Genomic DNA, 13,160 nt, shown 5'->3' on the forward strand with positions numbered 1-13,160 from the left:
CACCAGGCACAAAGGGAGGAGGGGCAGGGAAAGGAAGGAGTGGGGAGAGAGGGGAGGGGAGGGGAGGCCGAGCGCTCAGGTGAAATTAAAATTGGAGGTCAGTTCCCGGATCCGATTCTCTCGGTTCATTTTCTTGAGTTTCATTCTGCGATTTTGAAACCAGATTTTGACTTGTCTGTCTGTAAGGTTAATGGTCTTGCTAATCTCCAGGCGGCGCTCTCGCGTCAAATACATATTGAACAGAAATTCTTTCTCCAATTCCAGCGTCTGGTGTTTAGTATAGGGGCACCTCTTCTTCCTTCCGCTCTTTGCTGTCAGCCAATTTCCTGTGGTGTTTTCTGCCTTTATCTCCTCTGTTAAAAATAACATTATTTACATAAGTATCCCTGAAGAGGCAAACCCTCCAGCACGCTGCAGCCTTTGCCAGCCTGCTGTGGGGTGGCTGAAGGAGCACAGAGGAGCTGGCTCTCGCCCCACAGGCGTGGCTGGTAGGGTCCTCTTGGGCTCATGGCTCTTAAAATATCTTTGGAGTCTAGACTTACATGAGAGAGGGACAGAAGGTCCTTGCCTCTAAAGCATTTATTAGATTTAAATTACCCCAATCCACCTTGATCTAGCAGATTCTGAGTACTCCCGCTCTCCCTCAGCTTGCTGGGCGCTCGAAACCTCACCAGGCCCTCCCTCCTCTCTGTTCCTTTCCAGCTTTGGAAAACTCCAACCAGAAGGAAAAGCAGTCTCCAGGCCCCAGGCCAGGCTGCGGAGTCTACCCGGTTGGCTAGGGCAATTCCCAGAGAGCTTTGACCTCTTTCAACTCAATGGAGGTATGTCATCTCCGTCTCTGCAGCCAGAAGCCATTGCAGTTGTCCCTGCACCCGACCTCCAGCCCTTGCTCCCACCTGAAGTGCCACAGAGTGACACTTCCCCATTCAATTTCCCATCACTAGTTCTTTCTCTCTTGGCCATTCCCCTCAGCTGTGAGTAGCTGAGGCAAGAGAGTTTGTACAGGCAACAGAGGTCAGGGGCAACAGCTGAGTGGTTCTCAGACAACTGCCCTGGACATAGGACCTAAGGTCAAGGGAGAGAGGTAGCCTGAGGCAATGCAGCCTCTTGCAGATCTTCTGCCTAGTCTAGGTAGATATTTATGTCTGCATGTATGCATGTATTCCTGCAGAGATGCACGCACATATAGATATGCACACATGTGTCTATTTATATAAGGAGATACTATAATATTGTGTGTATTTCTCATTATCTTATTGATAGCTTCTCTCCCTGGACCACATTCTTGCTGAATTGAACTGGCCTTACTCCTCAAGCAGCAGAAGAGACCTTGGCCATCTTTTCTAGGGAAAAACCCAGAGTCCAGAGACTGGAGAGCGGCATCCAGCAAAGGACTCTGCCGGTGGCTCTTTGTGCTATCTCCACCCATGACAAATGAAACCGCCAGGTTCCTGGATCTTATCTTGATGGGGAGTGGGGTGGGGACCCTGGGGGAACCAGGAAACACCAGAAAAAAAATGCAAACTTGAGACTGTAGTTTAAAACATCCAAATGTCCTTAATTCTGCTCCCACCTCTGCCACCTGCAGCCTCTTGACAAATTGTTTAAAGGCTCTCCACATCTAACTCTGTCCTGTTTATTTTCTTATTGGTGTTGTTGGGCTTGGGGGGAGGGGAGAAATTACAAATGGGGAAGTCTGGCTGAAAGCCCTTTAGCCTTTGGCTTGGTGGAGACACCAAAATGGAAGAGGGGGAGGCAAGAAAGGCACAAAGTACAGACTGAGAAGGATTAGTTGGGGCAAGAGGGCTTCGGTTGTTTTGGGAAGGGCAGGAGAGAAAGGGGAGTCTACAGAAATGGGGGCAGTTTGAGTTAGGAGGTGGACTTGTTAACCTTGACTTTGCTTTGGTGGGGCTAGAATGCAGCTTTTCCTACCCTAAATCTGCACCCCGACCAAACTCAGGGGCTGGGGAAAGGGTGTAAAATTAAACTTTCATGTTGCACATGTGCCACAGTGAAGGTTTCATGGATGTGTGTACCTCACTCTCCCCCTCACCCTCATGAACACTCCTCATCTTCTGCCCAGGGTCTCCATGAGCTGATTTGCTAAGGCCACCTTTGCAGAGGAAACCCAAGAGGGTAAGGCTCTGCCCTTGCCCGCCAAAAGAGTATATGTGCATGTTAAGAGCGGGCATGCGTGAGAATGCGCTGAGCATGAAAGAGGGGTATGTATGAGTGTGACACTGGTCACTGCCAGGCATGCCTGTGCGCCGCATCCATCTATAAGATCGAGGCAGCCCCCAGACCCCTCAGTTCTCACTAGCCCATCTACCTCTACACCCATTGAGCCCCTCTTATATACGGCCTCTAGTAGCCAGTGCCAAGGGGAACAGCTTTATTTCTCTTCTCCTAGTTGGGCCTTTTCTGATGCTTTTGGCTCCAACTTTTTGGGGAAAGTCAGTCCCCCTCAGCCTCACTTCACTGTTCTCATTTCCTCCACATTCTTTCTCCAGGTGTCAGAGAAAGGTCTTGAAGGCTCCTGGTTCCCGCAGCAGAAATGAATCTTGAACCCTGAGCTTGAACTCCGGCTAGACTTTCTCCAACCAAAATCAAAATGAAATGCAGCTAAAGCCATATTCCCTTTCAGGAGAAAACCGCTTGCCATGCACACAGAAATTTCCAAACCACTCATTTATAAGCTGCTTTTGGAAACCAACGAAAAAAAAAATTTAACTAGAAAAAAGGGGGAAAAAAAACTTAGAAAGGAGACAAAAATCTTACAACATTCCAAATGCCCTTTTCCAACGCTATGCCCAAGCTAGGCGTCTGGGGGAGGGAGAGACGTGGCGGGCAGCCCTTTACCTCCACCTCTTCCGGCCCCAGCCCGGGTGCCTGAGGCCCCCAGGCCAAGCCAGAAACCGCAGGAGCCCAAACCACACGCATAAATAAGATCCACAAAGAACAAATCGCGCTTCGCAGGAAACAATTTTCAACTGGGAAAACGCAGTAAAGCGAAATCTCCTTTTCCCCCAACCTTCCCTTGGCCCAAGATCGCCATTTTAAGTTTCTTGCAAGCATCCGACCTGAGGTGGGGGAACATCAGCCCCCCAGGACAACAGCGTAGAGCAAGTAAGCCAAAGCCAGCACGCATCCGAGAGCGGTCACCCGCCCTGGGCAGCACAAGGCGCCTGCAGGCCCCGCCGCCCCCCGGGTGCGCAACACCTCCGGGTCTCAGCGCCCACGGCCAGCCCGGCACCTCCACTTCGCCGCTTACCTTCCCTAGCCAAATGACGCGCCACCAGCCTGGCGCTCAGCAGACACGAGTCGCAAGCCGGGTTCGCATTCCCAGGACCGTCCAGGGCCTTCTCGGCCCAACCCTCTCCCTTTTCCTGCCCGGGCCAGAAAGACTAAGTACCCGAGCGTCCCAGCCGGGCCACGGCCCAGGAGGCCTTACCTTTCGCTTCGTTATCCGAAGTGTCTGGGCTGGAGTCCGCGGTTTTGGCTCGCTCCTTCTCGCTCTCCAAGGGGCTGCCTTTTGGGCCCGCCAGGCTCTGCTCGGTCTTGATCTCATTGGGGCTAGGGGTCTGGCTGTCTGACTTGGGGGTCTCAGGGAAACTCACTTTGACCCCAAGCTCGGGTGACTCCAGATGTTCTGTGCGCGGGTTGAGGCTGGCCCGCTGCTCAAAAGGGGCTTCGAAGTCGTTGGCCCCGGCACAGTGGGGCGGCTTGTCCAGCGCGGAGTAGCTCGGGCTGGCGCGGTAATAGCTGGGCACAGGCACCTCGTGCTCCCCGAGGCAGGACTCTTGCAGGGGGTGGGAGTAGAGACCTGCCTCGGGGCCACTTTTCGCCCGCTTCTCCGCGCTGTACATGCAGCAGACATTCTCCTCCTTGACACTAGGTGGGTAGGAGCAGGAGGACAGAGGCCTGCCAACAGGTTGTTCCAGACGGTAGGCGGCTTTGGGGTCACCCCAAGAGTCCAGCTGGGAGAGGTAGGACGGGTAGGTGTTGAGGGCGAGGTTGGGGCTGCTACCCTCGTCCCTCTTGGAAAGCGAGGGCGCGAGCCCGCAGCCCCTCATCACTCCGCAGTTGAAGTCACTCCCAGATTGCATATACATGCCTGCACTCCGACTATAGCGCTCTCCTCCGCCCGGCACAGCCAAGGGCTCCGCGTATGAGTTCGGAGTTACATTGCGAGGGCATGTCATTTTCAGAGAGAGGGGTTTTTAAGAAGCAATACTACAGCGGAGAAGCTGACATCTTTTTTTTCCCCATCCGGGAGGGGGGGGGCGGTTGGAAGAGAGGGAGGGAAAAGAAGGGGAGGGGGGAACATCAGCTCCATAATTATCCGCGCATTCAGTCCTCACCATGTGACAGCTAGACCAATGGGATTTGAAAATGGCCTTGATGATTCAGACGGCCGTGACGTCAGCGGGGTCAAGTTGTCGGCAGGCGGAACGCGCAGCGTGGAGTAACAGCGCCACCTAGCAGCCGCCTCGGGGTAGGGGCGCCGGAGCCCTTCCCCACGAACAAAGGAAGCGCCCCCGGGGCGGCAGGGGCAGGAGCGGGGTGGAGGGGAATGGGGGGTTCTAGGGAGAATGGGGTTTGTTTACCCGGGAACCAGACTGTAACTCTTGGGGAGAGGGAGCCGAAGGGGGAAGATGCGGGAGAGAGGGAGAGAGCGAGGCAGCTCGGGGCTCAAAACAGTCAAATTCAAATTAAAAGGTCAAGGCACGATACAGGTACTTACTCCCCTCTCCTCACTTCTCCTTTTCCCTCCTTCACCCCCGCCCCTGCTTCTTCTCTTGGGTCGGGAGTGGGGCGAGGTTTGGGGGGTGGGGAGGCTCCAAATGGTCAGGGAAGGGGAGAAAAAGTTAAAGAATCCCAAAGGGGACTAAAGTTTTTGTTCTCCAGCGTCCTAATTCATCAAGCTTGGCCCTTGGGCCTGAGAGCTTAGCTCAGGGATCGCGGGTCTTGGAAGTTGGTTGAATTGCAAGTTCCGTGTGTGTGTGTGTGTGTGTGTGTGTGTGTGTGTGTGTGTGTGTGTGTGTGTGTGTTTTGCAGGGGTGGTGGTGACAGGGAATCTTCAGTGTATGGTGTGGACTAAGGAGGAGGTCACTATCATTTCAGGGCTAATCGGAGAAAGGAGGTTCTGACGGGATCTAGGGGTCAGGGGAGGAGGAAGCCGGCGACCAGAGGCACTAGTTCCGCATCAGGGAGTGCAGCCTAGGCCTGGCTGGGTGGGCGGCTCCTGGGTTACCATCTCAGCGGCAGGAAGACTTTGGCCTTGGGATCCTTTCTTCTGCTTTGCTCCAGGCTCTAGCAGTCCTCTCCTTCCAACTGACCTTGCCCCCACTAAGACAGGGAATATTCCCAGGGAGAAAAAGAGAACCGATCCCGGCCTCAGCCAGTTTGGGGGAGTCGCGTATCATACAGGAAACCGGGATACCAGAGGTGACAAAATCCGACCCAGAAAATTGTCCTTTACAGAGAGAATGAGCTGGGCATTTTTGAAAGGAGAAAAGGGACGAGTCTATTTTTGTAGTTATTTTTTTAATAAAAAGAAGAGAAATAAGGAGCGAAGTATGTCTCAAATAGTTCTTTCCGTTTCTCCATCGCCTTTCTCTCAAAGCGAACTAAACTCTCCATACCTTCCTTAGGAAACGGAATCTGGAGAATAACTTGTTTTTCCGGTCGCCCCACATTTCCTCCTGGAAGAAGCCGCGGATTTCTGACTTTCCGAAGGGCTGGAGCCTGGCAAGGAAAGGGCTGGAGCTCCCGGCACCCTGACTGCGTGGAGGAGTGAGAAGGCTGGATCGCTTATAGGGAGGCCCAAGCCCGCGGCTGCTAGAAGGAGACTTTGGAAAGAAATCCGGGCATTCGCTTATCCAGGAGGCCAGAGAGAAGGCGCAGAGGTCCCTGGACCCGGGAAGAACTGGAAGAACATCTGTAATGTGTGGCTTATTTGCAAGGCCAGCCAGGGGAGATTTGAAATGGTTTTGTGTTTTCATTTGCAGGGGTCGCAGTGGGCTCGGCACAGGGGTTGGCCCGGGCAAGGTTAGGCTGTTTAGGCCCCAGAGGAGACTTGGGACAGCCCAGGCAGCAGTCAATCCAGGGAACCATTTGTCCCACCACTCACCCCAAGGGAAACCACAGAGACTTTATGGCCACTCTGTATTATCTGCATAAGTCTTTCCCCACCAGTTTGATCGAAACTGTTCACTTTTATGAGGACCCAACGAAAATTCCCCGTCATATTTATCAGCCGGGAATAAAAATTTAGTATGAGAACTGATATTTCCTCATTTATGGGGTGATGAAATTAAAGACCAAAGCAATTGAGAATTATATGGCTTTGGGGGTTCCCTCCCCCCCTCTTTCTCATCTCCTTTATTTTCCTGTCTGGTGTGCTTTTCCCTGGAATTTGGCATCCCAGTCCTCTGCCCTTGCCTGGATCTCTTGGACCCTCTTGCCCATGCCCAGGTGCCGCTTGTTCACCTCAGTCTTTCTTGTTTTTTCTCTCCGTGTTAGTAGCTGGGGGCCAGGACAGCGCTACCGCGAGCCTCTGCCAGTCCAGGCTGTGATCTGGCTGGAGCGGCAGAAAGGTTACAAAGAGCCTCACAGAGGAAGGGTCTGAGCCCAGCCTGGGAGGGGGCGAGGGAGGCGGAGGAGAAAGGGTGAAAGAGACAAACTCCAGATTACCTCTCAAAATCTGTGAGCCCCTGGGCTTAACCTGAGGAACCAGAGGGAGAGGAGTGGAGTCACTAGCCTTAGGACCTGTCTCCCACTACCAGCCCGACCCCCACCCCAAACTCCTTCCTTACCTCTGACATGGGGCGGGGGGGGTGGGGTGGAATGAGATTCTTCAGAATCTTTGCCATTATAAATGGAAATAACCCCCCGAGGGAGAAGGAACCTCCTGCCTCGACTCCTACCTTCTCACAAGAAAATAGTATTTAAAGTTGAAATAATTAGAAGTATGATAAACAGGGCCCATAAATGAAAAAAAGAAATCAAATTCTTCAGCCTAAGTGGGACCCCCGGTGGGACAAATGTTTGCCTTTAATTACACTTGATAAACGCAAACCCGAAGCCGTTAAACTAGAGCTGAAGCAGACACAGACTTGAATAACTTGTTGGTTTTTGCAGACTTTGGGATTCTGCCCCAATGGGGGCAAAAGGGAGGAAGATGTGAGGATAAGGACAGGCAAGAGAAATATTTGTGCAGGTCCAGAAAGTACAGTTAGATGTGTGTCCCAGCCCTGCCCCCTTGGACTCGGTCTTTCCCGAGGCCACAAGCAAAGGCTGTTTCTGTACTATTGTCCGGGCCTGGCGTTCAAAGGCACTCGTGCTGCCACAGCTATCCTGCCTGCTGCCACTGCCAGGCACCCACCGGCCCAGCCTCACAGGGCCAAAACCCACAGGCCTGCACCCCTGGGAACTGGATTGGAGTTTAGGAGAAGTCTGGGTTAGAATCGCTCTGTGAAGCCATTTCCCCAATTTTCTGGGAATGCCAAGAGACCTGCGCCTATGCCTGACTCTGGGGCTCCCCCTTCTTGCCTCAACTTGGGGATGTGAAAATCCGGGGGCTCCAAGGCAGAGTGGGGCTCAGATTGTGCCCAAATCTTGGAAAATCCCACCCACCCCAAGAGCCCTGGCCCCTTGTGCCTTTCTTCCCGGTACCCAGACCCTGGAGGGGCGGCAGAGATGGGGGCCTGGGCCGCCTGCTGCCCATGGGACTGTGAGTTAGGGAAAGGAGGAAGGTGCTCCTTGCATACTCCAGGACAGTCAGCGGGTTCCAGAGGTGCAGGCCGAGGGCAGGGATACTGGGGTTCCCATGTGAAAACAGAAGAAGGAAAATGAAGTGTTCGACAAACAGAAAGGCACCTCGGCTGTTTTCTGGACTCTAGCCCTCAAAGTGCCCCCAGAAACACCCTGACTTCTCCAAGGAAATTTAGTGAAGTTTCCCCAAGAGGTTAGAGAAGTCATTGGAGGCAATTCCAAAGGTGAAGAGAAAAAGGAAGAGTATCTCTCCCCTTGGAGTAAAATAATAAAAGAATAAAGTGTGTGTATTGAAATCTCATCAAGCGAAATGGAAAACAAAATCACACCAGTGGCGAAAATTGCAGTTCTTTTTCTCTCGCTTTGGGAAGCCGAGGTAAATCATTTTTTTTCCAAAACTTGAAAAAAAGACTTGTTTTTCTTTTCGCTAACATGAGCTCTGCTCTACTTAATTGGGAGCAGCGAAATCCCAGACATAATGAAGAATTCTCAGAAGCCCAGAAAAGAGCTGGGCTTTTCAGACAGGTAGGAGAGGGAGGCAGGAGGCTGGGGACGTTTCCAGGGGCCTCTGGTCTAGGATCTGGCGGCGACTCCGGCAGCCTAACCGTCAGAGTCACTCTCACATCTGGACGTTGTATGCACATTCGCACCCAGACGCTCTGGAGTTTACCATCTACACACATGTCTAAGTTGTGCTTAATTGTGTGTACGGAGCCACAAATATTCGTTTTTATCCCAAAATGTGCTCCCTGCAATCCCCGCATCCCGAAGTTTTATAACCTGAGCCAGCACGATTGCTTTCTTGCCTTGCGGAAGCCGGCCAGTTATTTAACTTTGCCTTCTGAATCGAAACCAGACAGCAAACACATCTGAGAGAAGGTTTGGGAGGAGGAGACGGATGGGAGAATGTCTTTGGGGGAGGCCTTGCTCCCCACTTTAACGGTTTGCTTCCAAGTTGCCCCAGTAGGTCGGGTTTCTAGCTGGACCAGGGCTGTGGTTGGGCCAGCTTATTCCAGAGAAAACCCCGCTCCTTTCTTACCGGCTAAATTCCTTTTCCAAGATCTCTCTGTTTTCCATTATTTTTTCCTCTTTCTTTCTTCTTTCTTCCTTCCTTTCTTTTTCTTCCTCCCTTCCTTTCTTTTTCTTTCTTTCTTTCTTTCTTTTTCTTTCTTTCTTTTTTCTTTCTTTCTTTCATTCTTTCTTTCTTTCTTCCTTTTTTATTTCTTTGTCTTTCTTTCTTTCTTTCTTTTTCTTGTGCTCCTCTTTTCCCTTTATTTGCTCCTTTCTCTATTTTTCTTTCCTTCTCTTTTTGCCTGCAATTAGTTTTTTCCTTCTCTTTCTCTGATGCTTTCTCTTCCTTAATTCGTTGTCTTCCTCATTCCCCCCTTTCCTTCTTTCTTCCTTTCTTCATTATACGATTTATTCTTTGCTCTTTTCTTTCCTCCTCAATCTTTTCCTTCCCCTTGACTTTCTCTCCTAGACTTTCTTGTTTATCTCCGTGGTGCTGTGCTCAGTGAGGGGAAAGAACCAGGCCGGGTCTCATTCCTCCCAGGCCGCTGCTCAGGCTTGGAGTTGACCTTCTCCTGCCTTCGGTCTTAACTCGGCTCTTCACAAGGCGAAGTGTAGAGCTGCGAGCAGCCAGGGGCCAGGCCTCAGGAGTCGCCATTAGAGAAGGAGTAGCGGGTGCTGGGGCACGTCCCTACTAACTCCGGTAGCTCCCTGCAATGCCGGCTTCCAGGGCTCAGGTATCTTCATTTCTATCACCCCAAAGGAGCCTGGTCCACCAGACCTAGCTTTATCTTTGTGTTGACCTCCAGAGCTGAACATTAAAATAGCCCCAATTTGAGCTCAATTGATTTCCCCAAGGCTCGAGTCATGGGAACTCAAGGAGTGAGGTTCTGTCAGTTCCAGGTGGGTGGCAAATCCAAGGGTCACCCGGGGGCTTAGCAGCCCAAGGCCATGTTCCCACATGGGTACTTTTGTTCTCTGAGCTCCAGGACCACAGACCCACCGCTGGCTCTCCTCCTTTGGTCCTGCAACCACTGCTACCTCTGGGTAGGAATTTCTTGGTGTTTTGAATTCTATCTTTCTTCATACCCAATGTGGACTTTGCAGGAGGCAGGGATGCAGGGGTGAGTGTGCAGAGACCCTCTCAAGTCTCAAATCAAGGGTCTGAGTCAAGGTTATGGGTCTCCACTTTATGCAATGGATTGGGGAGTGTATAGGCATGTGTGTGCGTTCGCGTGAGAGAGAGAGAGAGAGAGAGAGAGAGAGAGAGAGAATGATGTCTGCAAGAGAACAAGAGGGCTTGATGGGGGAGGTCTGGTCCTGCTAATATTGTCTAAACTTTGGGGGTCCATAGGGTGTGTCTAAAGAGCACAGAGTGAACAGGACTCTCCTGGAGACCTGCAGCCTCTGTCAGCTGGCAGCCCCCAAATCTGGGTCTGACATGGGCCTCAGGAAGAATTGACCTCAACATTTAAACCTTGTTTTGCCTTAGGCAGAGAAAGGTAGCTCCAGACATCACCCACCATGGGAATCCCAGAGCCTCTCTTTCCTTAACCTCCCTATAATCCTGAAATTTTATTCCATGGCAAAACCAAAACTTGAAGTTTTTTAAAAAGGGAGGAGGAATCTTGTAAAACTTTTATACCAAACAAAGTTATAAAAACTTCCTGGGCGTTGCCTTTTCCAAAGGTTTATATGAATAATAAAGAGTGTAGTCGCGTGCACAGGGTTCTGGCAGCTCTGAGGCAGGGACGGTTCAGCAAACAGCATTATCCAGCCCTGAGGCACCAGGAAACCCCAGGGGCTGCCCCTTCGAGAGAATGTTAGCACAGAAAGAATTGCCTAACCGATTCTTAAAAGGGGCGGGAAGAAGGAAGGGGTGGCGCCCTTGACTCCCTTGAAGTTCAAAGTTCTTTGCTCTGGTGAGTAAAGCCCTCTCTGCCTTCAGCCCACTTGGGAAATTAGCCCCTGGTAGTTTCTCCCCCTCAGGTTGAGAACTGGCTCCAGATATTCCCAACTCTATTCACCTTTCAGACATCTGGCCTGTAACTTTCTTACTCCCCCAAAGCAGAGCTCCCCATCCTCTCCATCTGGGACACCTAGCACCCATGGGCTTTCTCTTGTGAGCTTGTGTGAACCATCTTCCAAGGAGCCCGTGCATGGCCATTCCTCAGCAACCTAGAGGTCTGAGTGACAAAGAAACCCCAAACCCAAGGCTGGCCCCAACCCATTTCTCTTTTCAAGTCCTCCAGGTTTCCCCTGCACCCCCAAAGCTCATAGTGGGAGGGGGAGGGGCTCAGAATGCTCTCTCTCAGCCCACACCACTTAATACCCTTGTAAACTCCCACGTGCGCTATAAACTTGGATTTTTACAACCAACATTCCTCCTTAGCTCCGGGAAACTTTGAACTCGGCCTCGGGTTTATTTACTGGGGGGGGCAGTAGGGGGCTGGAGAGCTGGGGAGTCAGAGAAAGGCTGGAGAAGAGGGAAATGCCGGGCAAGGTCAGGGTAAATGGGAGTGGAGGGCCTGGGGGAGGCGTTGGGGGTGCCAAGACCGTCCACCACCGTTTATTTACTGGTTTAAAGGCGGAAGTGTTTTCTAACACAGGCCAGACTACTGGGTCGTGTTAAGGGCGAAATTGAAACCGGGGTTTATGCGGGGGTGGAGGGGGTGCTCATGGCGGCGTCTAGATGGGGATCTTTGTCTCTGGGCAGCAGCCTGGCTGAGGGATTACCTGAGAGGTTGAGCCCAGAGTGCCTCCCCCTTAGAACAGAGGGGGTTTGGAGCACCAGGGGGGCCAAAGATGGGTTTGAGGTTTGGGGGGACAGAATTCCTTCCTTTTTCTTTTGTGCCTAGATGGTTGGGTCACCCTGGCAGCTCTGGGCCCAGTCATGGAAGCCTTTGTTTTTTTTTTCACTATGATTCCCCCCACCCACTCATCCTTCAGAAATCCTTTCCGTAGCTGGGGATCTTTTCTGTGCTGCACATTGCTGGGAAAGTGGTAGCTGCAGATTTAAAATATTTTTCACCAAAATCAGAAGCCATTTGAGGATTAATATTTTTGCTTTATAACAGATTTGTTCTACAGAGTTATCTTCATCTTATTTTATTGGAAACATGGCTGGCAGGCCAACATTCCTTGATATGACTAGTGGATAAACACCACATACCTAGAGAAGTCTCATGTACCCACACATGCATGCACACGTGTGCACACACATACATACACAGAGGACCTTCAGTTGCATTCCTGCTGACACTCACTGAACACTGCCAGTGGTTACATACCGCAGAGGACACAAGTCCTAGATGTGCATGTGGTCAGTTTTACTCCATACTATAGGAAAAGTGTACAAATAATATTCCTTCTCATGTGCACCCATAGGCACACCGACTTAAATGAAAATATTTGTGTGTGCGCACATGGAGGAACTGTGGGGCTGCATATACAGTCTAGTTTGCAAATATTGTCTCAAAACCACATTTACAAATTAGAGATTCAGATACCTAAACTGCAGAGATCCCTGTTATCAAAAATAACGACGGAGCGTAGATGTAATAGTCCATAGTCCTGGAGCTTTTATCTTTCGTTCAACAAAATTGTATTGGCAAAAATATTTTCTTTGAATTACGTAAGAACAGTTCCGAAGAGACAAGAAAATCTCTGGTCCCAAATAATGAATTTAGATCAGAGACTGCTGGAGTGCCCTCACTGAAAGCATAGAAAAGACTATGGTTATCTTTATGCAGAAGAAACATGCAGCAAATATAGATGAGTGTGGTGACTGTCCCCACAGGTCATCTCCTTCCCCAGCACCCCAGCCCATGCCAACCTCTTAGAAAACAAATCTTTGGGGCTTTCTCTTCTGCGATACCTCGTGTGTAAACATCAGGGTGGCCCCAGCCTAACATCTTGTCATGTCTGGAGGAGCCTGGCCATTTGTGCATGAGGGGAAGGGGCCCAGCCCCACCTTCCCACCCCTCAGAGCGGCCAAGGTGAGGAAAGGGAGGGGGCTGGTTTCTCCTCCTCTCTCCTCCTTCCTTCAAAACTGTATATTAAAATTCCAATACAGTCTTCTCATGGGGGTGGGGGGAGTCCTACCCTCATCCCTACACATTTAACTGCGACAGACGGAGACATCTGGCAGGAGGGTGGTGGAGCCAAGAAAATTCCTATAAATTTAAATTCGATGATGGTTACAATTAACTCCACAACAAACATGTACTTAAACAGAAAGCATTGCTGGGTGTTTGGACTCAGCTCGGGCTGCGTGTGAGAAAGGAAATCTTTAAGAGGAGCAATAGAATGTCCTCAGCTTGAGAGCAAGAGGAAGCTACCGCCACACTCTTGCTCCTGCCAGAGGAGAGGGGGTG

General features: G+C 51.1%; 1 protein-coding gene and 1 long non-coding RNA gene across 3 annotated transcripts in view; one reads left to right on the forward strand and one right to left on the reverse strand.

The window, feature by feature from the left end:
- Nucleotides 1–6: 6 nt before the first annotated feature.
- The window catches only part of LOC120602157 (homeobox protein Hox-C10), a 16,636-nt gene continuing 3,482 nt past the window's right edge, over nucleotides 7–13,160 (reverse strand). Inside the window, exons 2-3 of one of the 2 annotated variants that reach the window (XM_039862158.1) lie at nucleotides 7,529–7,540; nucleotides 7–298 (exon numbers count right to left, since the gene is read on the reverse strand). In XM_039862158.1, the coding sequence (XP_039718092.1) occupies nucleotides 76–298; nucleotides 7,529–7,540 (235 nt within the window). In that variant the 3' untranslated portion in view covers nucleotides 7–75. Of the gene's footprint in view, nucleotides 354–3,451; nucleotides 4,387–7,528; nucleotides 7,541–13,160 lie in introns of those variants that run through there. The other variant, XM_039862157.1, reaches the window with a different exon arrangement.
- Nucleotides 4,503–6,285, forward strand: LOC120602158 (uncharacterized). The gene is made up of 2 exons (XR_005652644.1): nucleotides 4,503–4,736; nucleotides 5,655–6,285. It is a non-coding gene; the product is annotated as an uncharacterized LOC120602158 (long non-coding RNA).

This window comes from Pteropus medius, unplaced genomic scaffold (genome assembly GCF_902729225.1).
Source record: "Pteropus medius unplaced genomic scaffold, Ma_sr-lr_union100, whole genome shotgun sequence".
In the NCBI taxonomy this organism is placed as follows: Eukaryota; Metazoa; Chordata; class Mammalia; order Chiroptera; family Pteropodidae; genus Pteropus; species Pteropus medius.